The sequence below is a fragment of the Schistocerca serialis genome, chromosome 4 (genome assembly GCF_023864345.2).
Source record: "Schistocerca serialis cubense isolate TAMUIC-IGC-003099 chromosome 4, iqSchSeri2.2, whole genome shotgun sequence".
Taxonomy (NCBI): domain Eukaryota; kingdom Metazoa; phylum Arthropoda; class Insecta; order Orthoptera; family Acrididae; genus Schistocerca; species Schistocerca serialis.
In genome coordinates, this window is record NC_064641.1 from 27,604,588 (window position 1) to 27,631,018 (window position 26,431).

The 26,431-nt window shown below is 43.4% G+C and overlaps 1 protein-coding gene across 2 annotated transcripts in view; it reads right to left on the reverse strand.

Annotated features, from left to right (window-relative positions):
• Positions 1 to 26,431, reverse strand: part of LOC126474894 (uncharacterized) — a 51,811-nt gene that overhangs the window by 11,807 nt on the left and 13,573 nt on the right. For both annotated transcript variants that reach the window (XM_050102387.1, XM_050102388.1), the window contains exon 4: positions 6 to 50. In XM_050102387.1, coding sequence (XP_049958344.1) covers positions 6 to 50 — 45 coding nt within the window. The remainder of the gene's footprint in view (positions 1 to 5; positions 51 to 26,431) is intronic.

The following is a 26,431-nucleotide window of genomic DNA, read 5'->3' on the forward strand; positions in this document are numbered from 1 at the left end:
CTTACCTTCTCTCCTACCTTCTCACTCCTTTCAACTGCATTTGTCTTAATCTGTAAAAAACAGCAGACTGTCAAAACATAAGTATATTATCAAGATCATTACATAAAATATCTCAAAAAACATAATGCAATTCTAGATTAGTTTTTGTGAGCCAATATACTATATAGGAAAAATGTGCCCGCTGTTCTTTAAATTTTCGAGAGGATTCTAATAAATTTGGTTCGTGTTTTGGGCATTTAAAAATTACTGGCTATGCTCAGCTCAAACTATGTAAACTTACAATTGAAGGCCTTTTTACATTAGCTTGAAAAGGGGGAACTTACAAGTGGGGAAAGAATAAGTTTTAGTCTTTGGGATAAAAGACCACCATATACTTGAGTCATGGATAAAAATTTAATGTAAAAAGTGAGACAATTATGATGAACTACAAACATTTTGTGGCGAAAAGGGGATATATGTGTTAAGTAATTTTGTATGATCATGTCAAAATTAAATGGTCCAATTTGAGACATGAGACCCACAGCAATTTTTGTAGTGTTTGTTCTGTGATGTATTTATTGGGTAAACTCATTTTCCTATTGCCAGCTGCAGGCTGTAATGTTGGGATTCTGTCAAAACTATTCAAACTTCATTATCCCTAGTGAAGACACTACCTGTCTACTTTAGAGCACCATATGCAGCAGTAATCACTAAGCCATTCTGGTTGAAGTAGGTCTGGTTGTTCCCACTTTAGTTAGGTGGGGGCTAAACAATTTTCTGATAACAGCAGTGCCTCAATATGTTTTTACAACCCCAAAGGTCCAACAATGTGAATATATAAGTAGATCGGCACTGCGGAAAGCTACTCTCACAGTTGAAATCTCCTGAGATCACAACGAAAGAGAATTGGAGGCAACCAGTTCTGTAGAGACAGATATTATGTTTCTGTGTCTAGCTCAGTTGATAGTTCCATTTTGCAAACATTTTGATGACTAACAGCACAGTTCGACTTCCGGTGCCAGTTAGTGTGCATTTTTTTGATATGCATTTGTTTCCTGCTCCAGTGCCACAGTTCCATGAAACTTTTCTTACAGATCATAATTTAAAAAATGCTATAAATGTGGTCTTGATCTGTTCTTCTTTGTAAGGTTTTGTGACTTTCTAAATTTGATATATTCCTTAATAACAATATCCCAGGAACTTGAAGCTTGCATATATTCATCCCAGGCAAAAGATAATTTGCTTAGTTGTTTCAATTGTCTTTTTCAGTTATGTGTTTTCAAATGTTGCCTCTGTACATAGATAATTTATTGAATGAAAATGGTGAATGACAATTTGGCAGTAACTGCACTGTGGCTGCTTGGCCCTGAACTATGGAAAAATTATTGAGTCTCACACTTTTCTTGACTGTGCCGTACCCTCAGTTACATTAGAAGAGAAAGGTGGGGGAGATATCTTGTGGATTTGATGTTCAGTGGGTCATTTACAACTAACAATAGTGGTGTGGACAGTTTCAAAACATTGTAAGAATTTTATATTTACATATGACAGAACACTGGAAAAAAATCAATTTTTTATTTATTTTTGTATATTTGGAAAGCCTCAAATCACAAATAATTGGACTCTTCACAGAATTTTGTGGTGAATCTTTCCAATAGTCTCAATTAAATATGCATGAGCCCTAGAATGTGCCCAGGATCTGAGTTAGAAGGGGGGGAAGGGGGGGGGGGGGGAGGAGGCAAGGCAACGCATGTTAATTTTGCTGTGACTGATGGAATGGTCTTTAGATGACAAATGCCTCTGGGTACACTTACTACTAAGCAGTATCCAGTTTATGTTCTAGTTGTTTTCAAAGTGGTACTGAATTCATATGTCAGTCCGTTTGGTGGGGCAGGATTTGCGCTTGATTCCTGGAAGATTTTTTCGTGGGAGCGAAGGGGGGTGGGTGACTCCACCCTGGAAACTCCCTGGCATGAAGTGCTATACCAGTGAATTCCATCTCTCTGAGTACATATTCCATCATCATACCAAATGAATGCCTAATGCGATGGTCTACGACAAGGCCAGCCAAATGCTGCACACTATGTAAAAATGTAGAAGTGTAGCACACGTGCGCATATCTCAGCCAGCAGGCCAAGTAGAACAGCAGCATCTGTGACTAGATACGCATACCAAATGAGCAGCGACGGTTCTGCTTCCTTGTTTATGTAACACTAGGAGCACCGAAGCACACCCAGTCTTGCCTCCCTCTGACAACTGGAGCCTTATGTGAGACAAACTGTGAAACACAAGTATTGCAAACAAGCAAAGAACAGGGAGATCTGTGTTCTCAGTTATTTAAATACCACTGGGAACTGCAATTCTTATCTACAGCAGTAGGTGAAAAATCAGTGTTTGCTGTGCTCTGAATAATAGGCAGCCAGTGCAAGTTCACGATTGAAAGATATTACAAGTCATTTCATAAAGACAAGTGTTGTGTACTGAACAATGATGAATGGCAAGACAAATGAGGAACATCAACAGGTTTTTAATGTAAACCATAATAATTTGCACCTCTTGAACTCTTCATTTCTTGAGTTACATTTGTATCCATTTTACTCTACAATGTGCTGTTTTCAGTTTTCCAGAATTACAATTATGGTATCTCTGCACTGAAAGCAAGTTTCAAAACTGCATTAAAATAGGGGAAACCATTTCCCAAAGATCAGTTTGTAAAAGACTGTCTCCTTCACAGAAGCTCTCCTGCAAACCTTGCAGCTCAGATGGTAGAGCACTTGCCCGCGAAAGGCAAAGGTCCCGAGTTCGAGTCCCTGTCCGGCACACAGTTTTAATCTGCCAGGAAGTTTCATCTCAGCACACACTCTGCTGCAGAGTGAAGATTCTAATTCTGGAAACATCCCCCAGGCTGTGGCAGCAAAGTCATGTCTCCACAATATTCTTTCTTCCGGGTGTGCCAGTTCTACAAGGTTCGCAGGACAGCTTCTGTGTAGTTTGGATTGTAGAAGATGAGGTACTGGCAGAAGTGAAGCTGTGAGGATGGGTCGTGTGTCATGCTTGGGTAGCTCAGATGGTAGAGCACTTGCCCGCGAAAGGCAAAGGTCCCGAGTTCGAGTCTCGGTGCAGCACACAGTTTTAATCAGCTGGGAAGTTTCATATCAGCGCACACTCCACTGCAGAGTGAAAATCTCATTCTGGATACATAAGTGGTGTCAATAACAGTCTGCATGTAACAGAGGATGTTTTGGACTTTTTTGAAAGGAACTACAACAGGTGTAGACTTACTCCAAGCTGTTGAACAAACGATTGATGGTGTCGGCATGGATTGGAATTGGTTACTCTCAGTGACCACAGATGGAGCACCACCAATACGAGGCCATCAGTGAGGAATCATAGCACTGATGCACAAAGAACTAGGATGCACAGAAGAGACGTTGTATGAAATTCATTGTATTCCACATTGAGATGCACTTTGTGCAAAACCAGTAACATTAGAAAATGTCGTGCAAATTGTTGTGTGTACTGTAAACCATCTGAAACCACGTGGGCTTACGAAACACCAGTTTCAGCAGTTCTTGGAGGAATCAGGAGAGGAGTATTGGGACATGCCTTACTTTACAGAAGTATGATGGCTCAGTCAAGGTATAAAATGCCAAAAAGATTTTTTGACTTATGTTTGGCTCTGGTACATTTCTTACACAGGAAGGGAAAGAGTGGGCAGAAATTAGAAGACCCTTGCTGGATAGCAGACCTTGTGTTTTTCTCGGGCTCTACATCTTGCATGAACATCCTGAAATCAGTTTTCAAGGTGAAAATAATGAAACTTCTGACATGTGGGAAGAGCCAAATATTGTCTGAAAACACTGCACATTTCTCTACCCTTGGTTTGGTCCAAATAAGTGCTAGATTTCTAGAATACATGTCAGTAATTGTAAAAAACCAATGAGCAATTTCGAGCACTATTTGTAGATGTTACGAGTGTGTCTCGTATCATTCACTGCTTTGCAATACATGGCCGAAGAATAAGCTCTTTGCAGAACAAAGTACAAAAGAATTCTACAAAAGCTTTCCACAGCAAGAATTTCCACACCTGCATCATAAAGCTGCGAGATTTACGTCCATGTTCAGATCTATTTATGTGTATGAAAGGTTTTTTTCTGTAACGAAAATTAATAAATCAAGGTTTTGATCTGACATTAACTTTGTTTCTCATAACCAATGATAAACATGTTTCAGATTTCTTTCTTTTTCTAATTTAGTATTTTTGTTTACTAACTGCCTCATCCTGCTCCATGTTACACAGGCGAACAGTGTTATCTGAAAAATTTGGTATTAAACAGGACACTTAAAAATTATCCTTTAATTACAGAGAGACATGACTGATACCCTTGCCGTGAAGGGTGTTGTACGGATGTAACTCTGTGGAGTTGCCTGCAACAATAAGCTGCCCTGAGGTAGCTCAACTAACCTCTCTGGAAGTGCAGTTAGTTCACTCAGATATATGTTTGTGACAACATACTTGGTACCTTGTAGGACAATAAAATATATTTGTATGGAATCGTACAACTTGTTAGTTATTGTTCAAGCAATGCAGTGCATTTTGGAGGATGACAGTCCAACTTGCATCCGGCCATCGTGATTTAGGTTTTCTGTGATTTTCCTACATCCCTTCAGGCAAATGCCTAGATGGTTCCTTTGAAAGGGCATGGCTGGCTTCCTTCCCCATCCTTCCCTAATCCAATGGGACTGGTGACTTCATCCCCTCTTCCAAATCAACCAACCTACTATCCTGAGTACGGTACTTCGTACAGTGGTGACCGCGAAATTTCAACTGCACCGCATTTAAAATGTATAATCTCCCACGCCGGGCCATTCTCCTACAATGTTGCAGCTGTCGACAGCTCAACTGTTTTCTGGCATCGAGGGACGTCAAACTCACTTCTTTGCCAATGCCTGTGAATTCCATAAACTTTCCATGCCTCAGTTTGGTACAATTTTGCCCAAACCTGGTAAAAGATGCTGATTCGGCAGTGAGTAGTGAACCGACAACAATGCTTCCATTGTTTCCTCATCTACTATACCAGACTCATGCCGCTTCACACCAAACCTGCTAACAATGTGTGTTGACTTCTCAGTGTGACCTTACCAGTGACAGCATTCTAATGATGCCAGGTGACTATTTGCCTAGCAATTCTGCTACGACAATGGATGTGATTATGGGCAAACAATGGCTTCCTGCTGCCTCATTCGTCAGTGCACATAGTGCTCTGAGCTTCCAAATGGGAAATAATGACACTTATTCCCATGGACACTCCTTCAGCGCCAGTGAATCTATGTACATTAACATTTCCAGTGTTTTGCAAAACTATACAGACACCCACCAGAGTGCCACAATAGTTGGCCAACAATAGCCCCCTCAACCATTTCCAATTATTTACCACCTCCTGGACAAATTAACATGGGTTCAAGTGATCTTCCTGGACATAAAAGCGAACTACCCAACACATACTATGTCATCAATCAGCATCTGCCCATGTCGTCCGCATTGCGACTGCCACCACGTCACCTGAGTGGCATCATATCTCTGCCACCCGCTCCGTGTTCACTTGCTGTTGCCACCACTACGCACAATGCACACACACTGCAACTCCTCCATGATGGTGTCAGCCTCACATAACCATGGCCCTTATCATTCCCTAGGTCTTCAGCCAAAACTCCCTCCACTGATTGTGGATTCGCCTACACTATGGTTCATACTTAGGGAGTGCATAATTCAGCCCACAGGCATCACTGAGGTCAATGACAAATTTGCAGTACTTCTCAACAACCTTGGTGATAATGCCGACCTCATTAGTAACTTTCGGCTTGATGTGCACACACAAACAAACTAGTAAGAGACTGTCAAAGCACTTCTGCTTCAATGCCTCTCTTGCTCACAAGAGCAACAACTTCATCTAGTGATACGTGAAACCTCACTCAGTCACCTACGCCTTCCGCACTATGGTGCAAGCTTCACCTGCAAATCGATACAAGTCTACTCCTGCAGACTTTGTGGGTATTAAAACTGCCGTACAGTATTCAAACAGCAATGCTTACACACGAGGATGCTCCACTAGATTTCAAGCTACGCCTGTCTCACAGAATGCTACTGCTCGCACAACACGGCTTGTTGATTAATTCTCATTGTGACCATGCTATAACCGTCAGCGTCCCCACCTACAGCGCCGACAACATACAACCATAGCCAAGGCTAGCCAATGCCCTACTTGCACTCCTGGCCACTACTGCACACCTCGTAATGCGCACATGGCGGCCTCACGAAGTCTTCAGGGACTTGCCAAACCTTGCTGATCTGGCACCCACTACTGCTCCATGTGGTCTCTTGGGTGCTGAACATAAACAAAATGCCTACAGTGCATAATACCACTGGTGCCCCTCCACCCGGTCACTGATGTGTGCCTGGCACACAAAACAAAGTGAGCCATTTGGACACTACACCTGCTGCAGCACACTGCCTCTGCTGGTTCCACACTCACTACACTGAAGACAGCCTTGCTCATAGCCAAACTGATCACATGGTCTGATAACTGGCACATCATGTTGCTTGTTGTCTTCAAGTCACTTCAAATCACTACTTCATGATATTGTCCGCAGGTCTCAACTACGAATGAATGGCTCTCACCTCTTCGTTTACGATGCACAAAATGAATTCTCACTTTCTAGTCAACATCGGAGCAGATGTCAACACTATTCCACTGTCTCTCACTCCAGCTACACTTTCACCTCTGTCCATGCAAATGCATGATACCAGTGGTTGGCACCGCCTCCGTCACTCTTTATCTTAGCAACCATGCACCTATGCTCTGGATGTACTTGGTGGCTGAAATGGTGGAATCCGTCTTAGGAGCTGACTTCCCTCAGGCATTACCGTTTACTGCAAGACCTAATGCCGTGCTCTGCTCCTGCACCACAATGGCCAACAACCAATCGGCAGCAAGATCAGTGACTCCTGTCAATGATTACGCTGCTGTCTCCTATTTTGCAGTCAGAGATGCCTCTTGATCATATCTTGAAATATCTAATGTTTCTGGATGAGCTCAGCATGATATCAGCTGTGCACTTCAAACTCTGGCATTCCAACTTGGATATGCAAGCAACCAACAACCTCCTTCGCTCAAGCATCGCCGAGACATCTAGTGAGCTTCACACAGCTCAACAGCAACTCACCATTCTGCAACATTTACACCCACTACCCAATGATTAACACACTGTCAACTTCACAAAAAAATCAGTCAAGTGCCATATCCTAACTGTGCTCACCCGACTACACCCAGTGTTACTGACAGTGCCTCCTCGACCAGGTTGTCCGTTGACAATAGTTTACAATAACAACTATCACTATGCACTTGGGCCCCCACTTCATGCCAGCCCATCCAGCCACAGACGATTTGTACCATCCGTGATGGGAAAGTTAATTGCATCAACACCACTTCCAACCCACTGGTCTGCCGTCACCCCCATCGCCTACCTGCCAGAAACTCAAAGTGGATGCCATGGACGAACCCTTGAGTGCTGGTATTGTACAGCCGTCCATCAGTGCCTGGGCTTCCTACCAAGCTCGTCCTCTAAAAGAATAATACTTGGCAGTTGTATGGCGATTATCAGTACCTCAACACCCAGACTACAATAGACAGCTACTTCGTACCGAACTTACAAGACTCCACACATGAACTTGCTGGTGCCACTATATTCACGGTTGTTGACTGTAAAAGAGCCTATGTACAGATACCTATGGCTGATGAGGATATACCAAAAACTGCATCACGCCATTTGGTCTGCTCGAGTTTTTATTTATGCCATACAGATTAAAAAACATGGCACAGACCTGGCAGATATTTGTTGACGGCCTCCTACTTAACATGTCCTTCTGCTATGCTTACCTAGATGATGTGATAATTTTCTTGCAATCTTCCGATGAACATGAGATTCATTTACACACCACGTTGAACAAGTCAGTGGCACACAGCATCATAACTGATAATGATAAATGCCAACTATGGCAGTCGTGTGTCACCTTCGTTGGACATCTGGTTGATGCTTTGAGGATATGCCCCACACGGGAGAAAAGGGAACAAATCTGCCTCCTCCCTCCCCCCTTGGGACTATAAAGAACTATGTTTCCTCGAAGTCATCAATTTTTACAGGCACCATCTCCCTCATGCTGGTGAAACACTATTGCCTCTGACTGAGGTGCCTTGTGGCAAGAACACCACTGGCAAACAACGCTTGAAATGCAAATGGCCTTTGGTAAGATTAAATCCAACCGCACACAGGCTGTCGCCCTTGCCCTTTCATCACCGGACGCACACCTCATAATCACTCCACACACCAACGACCACATGAATGACGCGGTACTGCAACAAGAGATCAGCGGCTTAACACAGCTGTGTTTCTTCTCTCGAAAATTGACTGATACTACTCAGAAGAAGTGGTCAGCCTTTAATAAAGAGCTCTTGGCCGTCTTTTGCGGTCCGTTATTTCCAGGATGACGTGAAGGATGTTTTCTAACAATTTACACTGACCACAAACCTTTTGCATAATAAAAATGCTTGTGTTAATAGCCAGCTGGAGTGGCCGTACGGTTCTAGGCGCTACAGTCTGGAGCCGAGCGTCCGCTATGGTCGCAGGTTCGAATCCTGCCTTGGTTAGTTAGGTTTAAGTAGTTCTAAGTTCTAGGCGACTGATGACCTCAGAAGTTAAGTCGCATAGTGCTCGGACCCCCCCCCCCCCCCCCCACCTTGTGCTAATACTAAGCCAAGGCGTTTTTCCCACCTCGACATGGTCTCACAATTTTCCAACGCGTCGGACATGTCAAGATGCAGAAAATACTCATAGACTACTTGTCTCACTTAGTGCCCACGTATACTGAACTAGACTTTGATATGTGCACTGATGCACAGGCCACAGATCCTGACCGACAACTACTACTCACTAGACAAGGCACTGAGCTACAACTACAACAGCGCACACTACCATGAGTCACCAACCTGTTTGGTGTGATGTGCTGCACGAGAGGATACAACCAGTCATCCCACGATCCTATAGTAAGACAGTGTTTGACTTGCTGCACAAACTTGCACATCTTGGTGGACATCTCACTCACATTAGACACACAATGCTTCATGAGGCTCAACTTCAAATGTGATTGCACTGCATGGACCAGGGTCTACATTCCTTGTCGACAAGTGAATAGTTGCTGAGGGAGTTTAGGGGGGCATGCATAAAATACGATATATAATGGAAACTGATAAAAAATTGCTGCTTAAATAATTACGAAAGAAATTTTGAAAGAAACCGGAAAGTACTTCAAGAGCTTCAATATTCAATACATTATTAGATTAACCTTTGTAAATTTATGTACATCCTTTACTTGTTACTTCTATTGTGCATGGAGATTGGTATAATAATACTGGTTCTGGATCACCCATCCTCTTCTCGCACAAATTCTTCTTGTTTGCTTCGATCCTCTTCATGCAGGATTCTCAGTACGGGCAAAATGATGAATAGAATATGAATGTAAAAACTTTCTGTACCACTTCCTTAATGTAATACGTCTGCCCTCTATCACTTATAGAGACAAACAGATGAAGATTAATAAATTGAAGAGCATATCTCTCCCTTGCTTTGTTTGTACGCCAATATTATCTACAGTACAAAATTACTATTTCATATACAGAAAAGAACAAGAGGAGAAAAAAAATTATTCTTTACAATTGCTCCCCACTGTGCACTGACATCATACGGAAGTGCACAGTGTCTGAGCTTATTTTTTTATCCTATATGGTTATCGATTTATATAGGCATGTCAGCTTCCCTTAACACATACATAGCTTGCGAAGCATGTACACGCAGTTCAATGTCCGTTACCGTCCCAGCTCACTTTCACATATTTAATACAAAGTCAGAGTGCCCGTGTAGTGCGTTCACATAGCCTTCACCGCACAAATTCATGAAGCTCATATTCAGCGGCGTGATCCTTTGTGAAATCTTCAATGCGGTGACAACTGGTTTCCATATCAGCAACCCGAGGAATGTATTTCACCTCGTTGCTCATACTTATTCAGTGGGGACACCAGCCATACATCCGACATCCACCGACAAGGTAAGTTTTTAGCCGCTTCTACGACATTGTCAAGCACAGAAAATTTTGTTACACGAAGTATTGTCATCTTTAGTTCATCACGCGCACACACACACATCTAACACACAGGCAGGTTTCGTATGTTTTTGAGTGCCTTTCATACCGTTGCATTACACAAAATTTCTGTAGTGTCCTTTGCACACATAACAAAAAATAAATTAATAAAATAAAATAAAAAAAAACCACCAAAAATAAACTTATTCTATTCATTTGCTATCGCTGCTTATATACATTATAGTCTGACTGTCATTTTGTTTTAATACGTATCATCAATACTATATGATATGTACAATGAGTGTAAAATAGTGTTTATATAAGTAGCAAACGTGTATAAAAATTTCAATGTAAATCAGGTGTTTCACGCTTCCATGGGTAGTCGATGCTCACAGTAGTTAGGTTTCGACCCCTTGATTATTTGGTAGTGCTCTACCTTATTTCAGCATCGTGATATGCGATGTACTGCAACTGTATTCTTCTACACATATTTTCACACTATCACATTCATACATATAAACTTATAACTATATTTACTTGTGGTGCGGTCCTTTCTTATGTTTATATGGTACCTAACACTCGACAAGCATTTATCTTTCTTCACTTTAGGATGTGTCGATGCATCAGTCCCTGGAAGGAGGGGGAAAAAATAAAAACCCTTGCTTAAAACTAAATCTTCATGGATAAGTGTACTGTGGTTTGATGTTAACCATGTATTCATTTACTTTAGTGTGCAGTCGTGCTATCACAAACTCATTGAAAATCATGTGTGTGTCTCTATTTACATTATAAATCTGAAAGACAATGTGTATTATAAGCTTGGTGTGAACTCCTATTCAGTTTGCCACTTATATTGTACTCACTTGTTTACCTGCAGCAAGTTTTCTGGTCCCTCAATTATAATTAGTGTGTGTACTTTCAATACTTAAATTTGTAAATATGTAGAAATAATGAACATAGTAATATAACTTCAGTAAATATCTCGTAGTTTAGGATCCCTTTCTGTGTATATAATCTCTTAGCTTACCTTTGTTTGTGTGTATTGTGTAGATAGCTGTAGTTGTAGCATAAACTCTCCCTTAAGGCTGTAGCTCATAGGGTTTGTTTGTTTTGGGTGCTCTAACACTTTCAGCTGTGTTTGTCTGGCATGCATGCGCTTGCAGTTTATTGGCTAGCTTTCTCCCTAATGCGCATGCGCAGTGTCGCTCTGTTACCATTAACATCGTGGCGAGTTATGCAGTACATTGCCGTGCTACTGTGCGTTTCACAAGTTCGTTAAATCATTTACAATTGGGCTACGCACAAGGCGAAGCGTTGTGTTTAAAGTATCATTGTATCTAGACACACAAAAGTAAAATTCTACCTTGTTACATCCACTCACCTTATCATTTGCATATTTGACACATAAGAAAAAACACAAACAAAAATTTTTCTTATCAACTAACAACATAAATTCTGGAATGTGATTTTACAGGATCATAAATGTAATATTATTGACAAACTGCCTATTGGCTTCTGTCTCGGGTTCTTCGGCCGACGTTCATCTAATGATTTTTCTGACATTTTGCCAGCACGAGTGGCTGGCATTGTCCAAGCTTCACCCTCCATTGCCGGTGGTGAACCGGAGCCGAGCTCGCAGGCGCAGACTATATGTACCTGGCGCGCCAACGTCTGAGGGCTTCTCCGCGGTCATTTCCGGTGTGGTTCTCCTCTTGCTACCTGCGACGGTCATTCGCTGCAGTACGGGAAGCCAGGATCCGTTTACCTTAAGGCTTTCCTCTTTCTTGTTCAAACTGTTCGGGTGTTTTTGTATTTCTACAGCTTCTCTCAACAAGCGGGTGTGATAGTGGTTCTCTACAGCCAGAACTTCCGTGCCGGCGAATTTTATTACGTGGTCGGTCTCATTCAGTGCGTGTTCTGCCACGGCCGATTTCTCCACCTGCCCCAACCTGCAATCAAGGAGCATAAGCGACATTGCAGGTTGGGGCAGGTGGAGAAATCGGCCGTGGCAGAACATGCACTGAATGAGACCGACCACGTAATAAAATTCGCCGACACGGAAGTTCTGGCTGTAGAGAACCACTATCACACGCGCTTGTTGAGAGAAGCTGTAGAAATACAAAAACACCCGAACAGTTTGAACAAGAAAGAGGAAAGCCTTAAGGTAAACGGATCCTGGCTTCCCGTACTGTAGCGAACGACCGTCGCAGGTAGCAAGAGGAGAACCACACCGGAAATGACCGCGGAGAAGCCCTCGGACGTTGGCGCACCAGGTACATATAGTCTGCGCCCGCGAGCTCGGCTCCGGTTCACCACCGGCAATGGAGGGTGAAGCTTTGACAATGCCAGCCACTCGTGCTGGCGAAACGTCAGAAAAATCATTAGATGAACGTCGGCCGAAGAACCCGAGACAGAAGCCAATAGGCAGTTTGTCAACAAGTGGCCACGAAAGCCTCAACAATTTTGTAATATTATTATACATACATACAACTTAGAGGGTATACCTACCTTGATCACATCTGATAAAGCAAGTGTTATCAAGCTTGTGCCCCCACTCCCCTCCAAGGTCACAGAACGGGGGCCTACCATGACTGGTTCAAGTTTTCTGGCGTCGCGGTGGCATCAATCTCTGGGTTAGGTGTAACTTCCACTATGTGGACTGTTGGTGTTTGATTAAGCCAATCAGCATCCCGAGAGGCTCTAAACTGAAATTCTCTTTGCCTCTGCGCATTATTCGGCATTTGTATGTTACTTTTCTGACCAAATTCCATCGTCTGTGGGTTATTCGGTTGTCTGGTATTGTTTTGCGTTTGCCAAGCGATCGGCTGATTAATGCTGGTAGCTTGTGTCTGTATATATTGTACAGGCTTGTCATATGCTACTCGCCTGTTGTAGTTGTTTGTGCTAAATCTTTCCCCATTTCCTTTATATCCACCTTTGTATTTACGGCTTTCTCCATTGCCCTCGCAATTACCCTTACCATTACCACAGGTCTGTGTGGAGTAAGGTTGCCATCCTTGTCGTATTACAAATCCGTTGTTTACTTGTTGGTCCGAAAATCTCTGTGTCGCTATCAGCGTATTAACAGGCTTGGATTGTACTGATCTATCTTCATATATCAAATCTATTGAGTCCATTACAGATAGAAAGTATTCGGTGTCGTTTTCCGGGATGGTAATGAGTTTTTCCCTAATGTAGGTGGGAAGATGGATCTTTAAAATTTTCAGCATGTTTACTTGAGATTTGTTTGTTTGTCCGGTATCTGGTTTTATTCAAATATTTTTCATAATAGCCCCTTAAGCTTCCATACTTGCTATTGAATGGAGCTAGATTGAATACTTCATATCTGAGCTTCTCTTGTACGGCCTCAGACCTATACTTGCCCAGAAACGCTCTCTCAAACTGTTCATAATAGTGGCAATGTTCCGCCATGTCCGTAGCCCATAGCAGAATATCACCCTGTGTATATCCAACAACAACTCTAATTTTCTGGCCTTTGGTCCAGGTACGAGGTAAAAAATTTCGAAATGCTCTGATACAGAACACAGAGTGTGTTCTTTTCCTTTCAGAAGTAAATATCAGAAATTGTCGATGCCTAAGTAATCCCTCATCTGAAAGTAATGTTGACAAAGTTGCCGCGCTGTCAGTGACAGGTGTTTTTTTCGCTTGCTCGAGGCGTAGTGTATGGCAACTGCGCTTGCTCTACAGGTGCAACTTCCAGCAAGTGTTGTTGCATTTTGCAACCTACTGTTATTTTCTTTCGATGGGCTAACCCTGTATTGTGGGAAACCAGAGAAGGTATCTAACTTTTCTAAAAGCATAGGTTGGTTTCCTGTCATACGTTGTTTTGGAATGTCAGCAGAACTAATAAACACTGCCTCGTAACCTTTTCTTTGCTTCCTTCAAACGAGGATCTATTTTAGCTACAAGTTGACTTTCTTTCTCTTTTAGGGCTTCTTCTACAGTATCTACAGAAATGTTGCATTCTGACAAGCAAGGGTGCTGCCCTTATCCAGCATCCCAGCTTCAGCTTTTTCAGTTATTTCCTTTACATCTGTAGATAACCTATCTCTCTGTTTTTTGGCAAATTCTGACTTAACTAAACTTATCTGCTCTTGGACTCAACTTGTGTATTCTTGTAAGTAGGTTTTTGCATACGCCTTGCAACTTGCTCACTGCGTTTGTCACATTTTTTACCGACGCATCCACTTCGGATTGCATCTCCTGAATTTGAGAATATGCTTCACTAAGGTTTTGTAACTCACCTGCAACTTGTTCCCGTTTATAGTCTACGGACGTTACTTTTTCCGCTAATGTATTTATATTGCGGGACATGTCGGTAATTATTTCTTGTTTTAGTTGTTTACCAAACTCTGTCAACTTTCCGCATAGTTTGTCAGATAACTCAGTGCGTATAGTTTTGCTCACCTCACTGAACTATTGACTAATACTATTCTTGAAATCGTTAAATGCCTGATTGTGCTGTGTAAGCTGTTGTCCTATATTTTCCTGATGTCTTGTGAACTGCTGAGTAAACTGTTGTGTTATTAGTTGCATGAGTTGTGTCAAATTGTATGTCTCGCCACTATTTACATTGCTTTTATGAACTATTTCCCATTCTTGCATTTGTGACATTGTGAGCAAATAATCAGAGGAATTTTCGCTGTCGCATGCATCAGTTTCACTATTTGAAAAATGTTTCCTGGTGAGGACTGAGAAATTGTCTCATTGATCGTCATAAAAGTGACATCATGATTAGTTGTATTACCAGTGTCATCATTTTTTAATAGTTGGACACGAACCTGGTTGTTTTGGTAGCCACCGGCCAGTTCACGAGTTGGTGCATTTCTTTCAACTGTTGCCAAGCTCAGATTTCCGACATCTTGGCATATTGCATTTTGTAATGAGTGTTCAACAATGGCCATTTCCTTTGACTCGATTGTGAACAGTTTTTAATAAAATTATGAAAAGAAAACAAAAATTTTTTCACATGAAATTTTTTTGTATCAATACCATTCAGTTGAAGCACATATATATGCATATTCATTAATGAACCTGATTATTCTCTGACACAGTCTTACAGAATTTGAATGAATTATTTTGCACTGTAATGTTGACTTTACACAAATTTTAGTTTTTCCTACAGAAATGCACTTTCCGTGAATGATTTTAACTGGCAGGAAAAGACTATTTGCTGCGAGAGAGACGGCGCCAAGCGCAGCCATATAAGCATACAGCATAGCAGCTTTCTACCTTTTCCGCTGAAATCAGCATTCCCGGTGCGTCTCGTTTGTAGACAGAATTTAATTTTAATTTGCTCCTTCAAGTTTTTATTAGTCCCAATCTCACGGACATGTAACAAATGCAGCAAAGGCCTCATTAGTTTGTTGTAATGATAAAATGGACCATTTATCTGAAAGGATTTTTATCTCAACAATTGAAAGGTCTGTTCATATTCCGCTCTGTACCGTCCTGTCACGGTCGCCATTGAATAGTGGTTGAGGGAGAATGGGAGGGTGGGTGCTTAAAATATAATATATAATGGAAACTGACAAAAAATTGCTGCTTAATAATTACGAAAGAAATTTTGAAAGAAAGTGGAAAGTACTTCAAGACCTTCAATATTCAATACATTATTAGATTAACTTAAGTAAATTTACGCACATCCATTTGTTGTTACCACTATTGTGCAGGGTGATTGGTATGACAGAACTGAGTCTGGATCGCCCCTCCTCTGCTCACGCAAATTCTTCTTGTTTGCTTCGATCCTCTTGATGCAGGATACTCGGTGCGGGCGAAATGATGAACAGAATATGAATGCACGAATAAACTTTGCTTTCCTAATAACTTTCTATGACACTTCTTTTTCTAACAATATTAACTTGGCTGAACTCGTAATACGTATGCTCTCTATCACTTATAGAGAGAAACAGGTGAAGATTAGTAAACTGAAGAGTGTAACTCTCCTTGTTTTGTTTGTATGCCAATATTATCTATGGTACATTATATAGTGATTATAATAGAGGGAAACATTCCATGTAGGAAAAATATATCAAAAAACAAAGATGATGTGACTTACCAAACGAAACCGCTGGCAGGTCGAAAGACACACAAACATACACACAAAATTCAAGCTTTCGCAACAAACTGTTGCCTCATCAGGAAAGAGGGAAGGAGAGGGAAAGACGAAAGGATGTGGGTTTTAAAGGAGAGAGTAAGGAGTCATTCCAATCCCGGGAGCGGAAAGACTTACCTTAGGGGGAAAAAAGGACGGGTATACACTCGCACACACACACATATCCATCCACACATATACAGACACAAGCAGACATATCTAAAGACAAAGAGTTTGGGCAGAGATGTCAGTCGAGGCGGAAGTGCAGAGGCAAAGATGTTGTTGAATGACAGGTGAGGTATGAGTGGCGGCAACTTGAAATTAGCGGAGATTGAGGCCTGGTGGGTAACAGGAAGAGAGGATATATTGAAGAGCAAGTTCCCATCTCCGGAGTTCGGATAGGTTGGTGTTGTTGGGAAGTATCCAGATAACCCGGACGGTGTAACACTGTGCCAAGATGTGCTGGCCGTGCACCAAGGCATGTTTAGCCACAGGGTGATCCTCATTACCAACAAACACTGTCTGCCTGTGTCCATTCATGCGAATGGACAGTTTGTTGCTGGTCATTCCCACATAGAATGCATCACAGTGTAGGCAGGTCAGTTGGTAAATCATGTGGGTGCTTTCACATGTGGCTCTGCCTTTGATCGTGTACACCTTCCAGGTTACAGGACTGGAGTAGGTGGTGGTGGGAGGGGGCATGGGACAGGTTTTACACCGGGGGCAGTTACAAGGATAGGAGCCAGAGGGTAGGGAAGGTGGTTTGGGGATTTCATATGGATGAACTAACAGGTTACGAAGGTTAGGTGGACGGCGGAAAGACACTCTTGGTGGAGTGGGGAGGATTTCATGAAGGATGGATCTCATTTCAGGGCAGGATTTGAGGAAGTCGTATCCCTGCTGGAGAGCCACATTCATACCTCACCTGTCATTCAACAACATCTTTGCCTCTGCACTTCCGCCTCGACTGACATCTCTGCCCAAACTCTTTGTCTTTAAATATGTCTGCTTGTGTCTGTATATGTGTGGATGGATATGTGTGTGTGTGAGTGTATACCCATCCTTTTTTCCCCCTAAGGTAAGTCTTTCCGCTCCCGGGATTGGAATGACTCCTTACCCTCTCCCTTAAAACCCACATCCTTTCGTCTTTCCCTCTCCTTCCCTCTTTCCTGATGAGGCAACAGTTTGTTGCGAAAGCTAGAGTTTTATGTGTATGTTTGTGTGTCTTTCGACCTGCCAGCACTTTCGTTTGGTAAGTCACATCATCTTTGTTTTTTGAAAAAAAAAAAAAAAAATATATATATATATATATATATATATATATATATATATATATATATATATATATATATATATATATATAGTTCTGGAGCATGTTAAGTGTTTGTTTGTGTGTCCTTCGACCTGCCAGCGCTTTCGTTTGGTAAGTCACATCATCTTTGTTTTTTGAAAAAAAAAAAAAAATATATATATATATATATACTCCTGGAAATGGAAAAAAGAACACATTGCCACCGGTGTGTCAGACCCACCATACTTGCTCCGGACACTGCGAGAGGGCTGTACAAGCAATGATCACACGCACGGCACAGCGGACACACCAGGAACCGCGGTGTTGGCCGTCGAATGGCGCTAGCTGCGCAGCATTTGTGCACCGCCGCCGTCAGTGTCAGCCAGTTTGCCGTGGCATACAGAGCTCCATCGCAGTCTTTAACACTGGTAGCATGCCGCGACAGCGTGGACGTGAACCGCATGTGCAGTTGACGGACTTTGAGCGAGGTCGTATAGTGGGCATGCGGGAGGCCGGGTGGACGTACCACCGAATTGCTCAACACGTGGGGCGTGAGGTCTCCACAGTACATCGATGTTGTCGCCAGTGGTCGGCGGAAGGTGCACGTGCCCGTCGACCTGGGACCGGACCGCAGCGACGCACGGATGCACGCCAAGACCGTAGGATCCTACGCAGTGCCGTAGGGGACCGCACCGCCACTTCCCAGCAAATTAGGGACACTGTTGCTCCTGGGGTATCGGCGAGGACCATTCGCAACCGTCTCCATGAAGCTGGGCTACGGTCCCGCACACCGTTAGGCCGTCTTCCGCTCACGCCCCAACATCGTGCAGCCCGCCTCCAGTGGTGTCGCGACAGTCGTGAATGGAGGGACGAATGGAGACGTGTCGTCTTCAGCGATGAGAGTCGCTTCTGCCTTGGTGCCAATGATGGTCGTATGCGTGTTTGGCGCCGTGCAGGTGAGCGCCACAATCAGGACTGCATACGACCGAGGCACACAGGGCCAACACCCGGCATCATGGTGTGGGGAGCGATCTCCTACACTGGCCGTACACCACTGGTGATCGTCGAGGGGACACTGAATAGTGCACGGTACATCCAAACCGTCATCGAACCCATCGTTCTACCATTCCTAGACCGGCAAGGGAACTTGCTGTTCCAACAGGACAATGCACGTCCGCATGTATCCCGTGCCACCCAACGTGCTCTAGAAGGTGTAAGTCAACTACCCTGGCCCGCAAGATCTCCGGATCTGTCCCCCATTGAGCATGTTTGGGACTGGATGAAGCGTCGTCTCACGCGGTCTGCACGTCCAGCACGAACGCTGGTCCAACTGAGGCGCCAGGTGGAAATGGCATGGCAAGCCGTTCCACAGGACTACATCCAGCATCTCTACGATCGTCTCCATGGGAGAATAGCAGCCTGCATTGCTGCGAAAGGTGGATATACACTGTACTAGTGCCGACATTGTGCATGCTCTGTTGCCTGTGTCTATGTGCCTGTGGATCTGTCAGTGTGATCATGTGATGTATCTGACCCCAGGAATGTGTCAATAAAGTTTCCCCTTCCTGGGACGATGAACTCACGGTGTTCTTATTTCAATTTCCAGGAGTGTGTGTGCATATATATATATATATATATATAATGGAAGGAAACATTCCACGTGGGAAAAATTATATATAAAAACAAAGATGAGGTGACTTACCGAACAAAAGCGCTGGCAGGTCGATAGACACACAAACAAACACAAACATACACACAAAATTCAAGCTTTCGCAACAGACTGTTGCCTCATCAGGAAAGAGGGAAGGAGAGGGGAAGACGAAAGGAAGTGGGTTTTAAGGGAGAGGGTAAGGAGTCATTCCAATCCCGGGAGCGGAAAGACTTACCTTAGGGGGAAAAAAGGACAGGTATACACTCGCACACACGCACATATCCATCCACACATACAGACACAAGCAGACATATTTAAAAACAAAGAGTTTGGGCAGAGATGTCAGTCGAGGCAGAAGTGTAGAGGCAAAGAAGTTGTTGAAAGACAGGTGAGGTATGAGTGGCGGCAACTTGAAATTAGCGGAGATTGAGGCCTGGCGGATGACGAGAAGAGAGGATATACTGAAGGGCAAGTTCCCATCTCCGGAGTTCGGATAGGTTGGTGTTGGTGGGAAGTATCCAGATAACCCGGACGGTGTAACACTGTGCCAAGATGTGCTGGCTGTGCACCAAGGAATGTTTAGCCACAGGGTGATCCTCATTACCAACAAACACTGTCTGCCTGTGTCCATTCATGCGAATGGACAGTTTGTTGCTGGTCATTCCCACATAGAATGCATCACAGTGTAGGCAGGTCAGTTGGTAAATCACGTGGGTGCTTTCACACGTGGCTCGGCCTCTGATCGTGTACACCTTCCGGGTTACAGGACTGGAGTAGGTGGTGGTGGGAGGGTGCATGGGACAGGTTTTGCATCGGGGGCGGTTACAAGGATAGGAGCCAGAGGGTAGGGAAGGTGGTTTGGGGATTTCATAGGGATGAACTAACAGGTTACGAAGGTTAGGTGGATGGCGGAAAGACACTCTTGGCGGAGTGGGGAGGATTTCATGAAGGATGGATCTCATTTCCATTATATTGATATCATTAATTTGAATCCAACAATTACGTTTGTTATTGTCACTGTTGCATTTCGAAATCTTTTCTGTCGTCTTATTTTCCTCTTTCTGTTTTTGCCAGTAGTTTCACTTTGTATTATTCACCTTCTCCTTTTTACCGTAATCTGCTATACTATTTTATCCCGCCTATATATATATACTCAATAATACGTAACCCACTTCCGAACCATAACCAATTTTTTTTTTTTTTTTTTTTTTTTTTTTTTCCCCGCTTTCAGCACTACCGCCGCTATAATATCCACCGTTTCTAGTTCACAAACAGCTCCTTTCACCTTTTAAACAACCATTTCGGCCAGTTCTAATAACTTTCGCTTTATTTCCATTTCCGTTTTTCCCACATCACTGATCATTTTTAGCCGCTTCCCACAGGTTTTAACGCCATTATTTCTTCGTCAGACAATTGTTAGCCTCATTTTCATAATCTGCCACCACAATACCACTCCTTTTAATATACTACACGCAGTTTTTTCGAAATTTTCCCGAGTTTCTCCGTCCTTTAACGTGTTTTGGCGGCAACACAACCACCTAACCTTTATGCACATCGTTGTCTACCAACCCAAGTCCAACATAGCCCAGCTGTAACCAACACCTTTTCGCCTTTTTTCATTCCAGATCTCCAGTTTCTTTCCGGTTCACCTTTATCTCTCCCCATATATTTTTATTTTCATTTTCATTTCACCTCATGTTACACTTTCCACCTTCTAATACCATGTCACCCTCACAACACCCCCACAATGACCCCATTAAGTTTTATTTACATTCCCTCCGCAAACATGCCTTCGCCCTAGCCAGATTACGCTCGCATATTTTATTTTCTCAGGCTTGTCTGACATTTGGCGTTACCCCCAAAGGCCTCACACTGAAAGTTCCCATCTCTGGCTGCAACCCTTCCTTCCATCAGTCCCTATACCAGTTCCAAACTGAACAATCCATTGCCCTCACCCACCTAATCCTTCACCTACACATCAACTCAGCCAATGAACAAACCCGTCAACTCCTATCCTTAATAAAAGTCCTTAATCTTTCCTCTCCCACATCCACACCGGCTGTTCAGAGCATCCTCCTACAGGCCAACCGTAAATTAGAACAGCATGCCACCCTCCACCTCAAAAAACTATCCAATCTCCTGGTATCCCACCTCCGGAAAGGCAACTCACTCACCCTTCACAACCTTTCCAGCAAACCTCAACCTCCTCTCATTGCACACAAACCCAGTCTCTCCCATCTACTCAATCTCCCACTTCCAGCTCCACTCCCTCCAAAACCTCAAAATTCCGGACTTCCTCAAATCCTGCCCTGAAATGAGATCCATCCTTCATGAAATCCTCCCCACTCCGCCAAGAGTGTCTTTCCGCCGTCCAACTAACCTTCGTAACCTGTTAGTTCATCCCTATGAAATCCCCAAACCACCTTCCCTACCCTCTGGCTCCTATCCTTGTAACCGCCCCCGATGCAAAACCTGTCCCATGCACCCTCCCACCACCACCTACTCCAGTCCTGTAACCCGGAAGGTGTACACGATCAGAGGCGGAGCCACGTGTGAAAGCACCCACGTGATTTACCAACTGACCTGCCTACACTGTGATGCATTCTATGTGGGAATGACCAGCAACAAACTGTCCATTCGCATGAATGGACACAGGCAGACAGTGTTTGTTGGTAATGAGGATCACCCTGTGGCTAAACATGCCTTGGTGCACAGCCAGCACATCTTGGCACAGTGTTACACCGTCCGGGTTATCTGGATACTTCCCACCAACACCAACCTATCCGAACTCCGGAGATGGGAACTTGCCCTTCAGTATATCCTCTCTTCTCGTCATCCACCAGGCCTCAATCTCCGCTAATTTCAAGTTGCCGCCACTCATACCTCACCTGTCTTTCAACAACTTCTTTGCCTCTACACTTCTGCCTCGACTGACATCTCTGCCCAAACTCTTTGTCTTTAAATATGTCTGCTTGTGTCTGTATGTGTGGATGGATATGTGCGTGTGTGCGAGTGTATACCTGTCCTTTTTTCCCCCTAAGGTAAGTCTTTCCGCTCCCGGGATTGGAATGACTCCTTACCCTCTCCCTTAAAACCCACTTCCTTTCGTCTTCCCCTCTCCTTCCCTCTTTCCTGATGAGGCAACAGTTTGTTGCGAAAGCTTGAATTTTGTGTGTATGTTTGTGTTTGTTTGTGTGTCTATCGACCTGCCAGCGCTTTTGTTCGGTAAGTCACCTCATCTTTGTTTTTATATATAATTTTTCCCACGTGGAATGTTTCCTTCCATTATATATATATATATATATATATATATATATATATATATATATATATATATATATATATATATATATGTGTGTGTGTGTGTGTGTGTGTGTGTGTACAAAAAGAAAAGAACGAGAGGAGAAAAAAACTGATTCTTTACATAGGGCAAACGTAGGACACGATGCTCAAGACTCCCTTTGCAAAATTCCATATCCCAAAGGGGCATTTTCAACACGTTCATACTGATTTAGTTGGGCCACTCCCAGAGTTGCAGGGTTCAAAGTACATCTTATCCACGACTGACGATATGACATGTTGCCTTGAGACTGCCCTGTTGCCGGACATTTCAGTTGAAACAGTCCCCAAGGCTTTTTTTTTGCAACTGAACTGCCAGGTTCAGCTGTCTTACCTCACTAACGACTGACCAAGGCGGACAATTTGAGTCTGCCTTGTCCAGTGAAGTGTGAAGACTTTGCAGGTGCTATTGACTGCTGACCACCGCAGCTGATGGCCTAGTGGAACAATGGCACTGCACACTCAAGGTAGCTTTAACCTGCCACTGGCAGTCGTGAACTGATGTCATGCCCTGGGTGCTTCTCAGAGTTAGGACTGCTCATAAGGAAGGTCTGAACACCTCACTTATATGGTGAGCCATTCTGCCTCCCTGCAGAATTTGTCACTCAAGGTGTAGCTACTGATACCTGTGGACCCACATATTTCCTCATTTGTTGTTTCATGGAATACACTTTACAGCTTAACAACAATCATTATGATTACAAATTAAAAACCCAGTCAAAAGAATAACAATGCTCACAGTAATTTAAAGAACCTGAACAGGATCAATTAATTAATAACAAACTTTAGCAATTTATACCATTAAGAACAGGTCTTGAAAGCATGAATATACAGTTCTCAAATACAAGAAACAAATCACCAACTAGGTGTAGCTGCAGGCGGGTTCAACAAACAGAGTTTTACTGGAAAAATGAATTACAAATTACTGTAACTAAATGTACCAACAATTCCCAAGCATGTATAACACCTTAAATAAACAGATAATGAACACCCAAAATACAGAAATGATAACAAGTCATACCACTGATTGTGGCTTTCACAAAGCCCTTAACAATCTATACGCCTTAATAAAATCCCTCAATGAAATGCAGAATTCCCCAAAACACAAGCAAAGCTGGGAAGACATGCGATTTAAATGTGACTCGCAGCTGGTACACACCACCAGAAACATTGACAATGATCATTAAATAAATATACAATCCCCCACAATACAAGAAAAGCTGGGAAGGCATACAATTTAAATATGACTCCCAGCTGGTACACACCATCAAAAACATTGACAATGACCCTTAAACAAATATACAATCCCCCACAATACCTGCTGGTGCACACCAGCATAAATATTGACAATGATCCTTAAATAAATACACAATCCCCAAAAATGCAAGATAAGCTGGCAAATACAGCAGGAGGATGTCACAGCCAACAAGCAGGCAAATTTTACAATCAGTGGAGTTAGCTAATGACTGGGGATAAAAGGAAAACTCGACTGTTCACACTCATAAGCAAAAGGCTTTAAAACTTAACATGCTCCAGAACTAGCAATAATTGTGCAAGGTTTAAACGAGTGGTTAAAGAGTAGGTATAGTGACGAGGAACTTAGGGCTCGCAGAACACACTTCGAAGCTTACGTGCTTGCTGAATTCACACTATTGAATAGATCCAGAGTTCCTGATTAATTGGTGATGCTCTGCCGTGTTATCCAGCAATCAAATTTACTTAACTCAGGCCAATGTAAGGCGGCTGGTACAGGTGCCAAATTGCAGGCCAACCTAGATGTTGTGCGATGACAGAAGTGTCACCACAACAGAAAGAACACAAGTCTTTGCTCCAGGCCCAGGAAACTAAAATGAATCATCCGCTGCTGAAACTACCCCACCAACACACATCAGAAGGGAACAGTAATCTGTCCAAATAAGGCCACAGATGAGAATGTCTAGGATGTACGCAATAGTGACTTATTCCGGAAGTGACTAAACATACAAGTTACAAGCTTAACACTCCTTAAATTACTTGAAAATTAACAAAGTGAAATATCAGTGTTTGCAAATCCAATTACTAGGGTATACTCATCTCTAAAAGGGTATCTTGCCTTCAAGACAGGCTATGTTACACTTTCAATTTCATCAACTTCTCTTTTAACAGAGAATGCTCGCACACTCGCATGGAATATGGCCTGGAACAACAAATCATCACCAGTTACTCTTGACTGATGACCATGCACACAATCACTCAGAGGTGCCTTAATGTGACTGGTTCAATTCCACATTAACACACACGTGGCCTTATGATAACAAGAACTGATAAAAAACAACACTTAACTCCACCCCAAATGTGAAGGAGCTGTGACTTCCAGGATTCCAAGCAGGTGTGTTATTGCCTCCAATGAGTACAAGTGGCCCTCGAGGTGTTGTAAAATTTAAGCTTGCAGAGTTGGCCTAGAACTTGCTGACCAGGTTGCACGAGGCATCCACTGCTCTTCCCGCAACTTGCTGCTATCAATCCGTAATCCAGCTGATTTAATCACTCACGGCTTCTCGAGGCCCATACTGGACCGCAGGAGTCCCCCAAAAGCAGCAACTTAACTGCCACGTGCCCTCCAGCAAACTGTCAGTACCAGGGCCCACCAAAACCAATAACATACGCCTCGACCAAAGACCCTATCTTCTGACACATAAGCGGGATTGATAGCGACAGCCCTAAGTTAGTGGCACCAGCAGAGCGCCATGCTTACCAAAATTAAAGCTGCCACGGCTTAGCTACACTGGACCATTACCTGCCGTAATCAGTGCAGCGAGTGCATGAGCATATATGCAACATCCGTGTGCCACCAACTACCCATCACACATAGCTTACAATATTTTTTCACCTGTTCCCACGTCATGCTGCACACAGATCCTGTCCAGCCCACTTTGAACCCCTCCTCCCCCCCCCCCCTCCCCCAACAGCGGCCCATACCACATAGTCAAGTGGAACACCAGTACATTTGACATTATCATGTCGGGAAAGACCACTACTGTGTCCTTAAACAGACTGAAGCCTGCATGGACTTACAGTGACACCCTGGTGGCATGCCCTGCATAAGTGCCTCCGCAACCAACAAACACTCATTTCAAAGTACAACTCAATGTGAGTCACTTACTGCTGGACGATATTGATGTCACCCCACATGACTCACTGTTAGTCATCTCCACCAGTTTTGCAAATAGGCAGGCCCCAGTGTAGTCTCCCTGCCCTCCTTTGTTGATACAGCAGGTTTAACATCTTGCTTCACGAACAATACAGCTCCCATCATCACTGCCCCCGTATACGCCACTCCCACTGTCAATGCTGGGGATGACGCCGCCTCTACAGCTGCCTCACCAGCCTCTAATCAACACGCTGGGGATGCTGCCCCTACTCCATCAGTGATGACTGGCTGCACACTGTACACACTGGTGCGACTCACCAATTACGGTATTTCAGCGATTAACGTGCCACCGCACCAACATCCCACCAGTGCACACAGCTTTCTCCCATATGCTTCACATTACAAGGGAGGGGTGGAGGTCCTCTATGGGGACATAACTATGTGGAGTCGCCTGAAACAATATCGCTGCCCTGAGCCGCTCAACTAACCTCTCTGGATCTGCAGTTAGTTCACTCAGATTGATGTTTGTGACAACATGCTTTGTACCTTGTAGGACAGTAAAATATTTGTACAACCTGTTAGTTGTTGTTACATTTAATACTATCCTGAGTACTGTAATTCGTAGAGTATTTAGGTACCATGGGCATAAAACCAATCCAGCATATTACACACCATTTGTTTTTATGTTTTGTTTTAGAACCGTGATGTTTCTTGATAGGGGGATGGAATAAGAT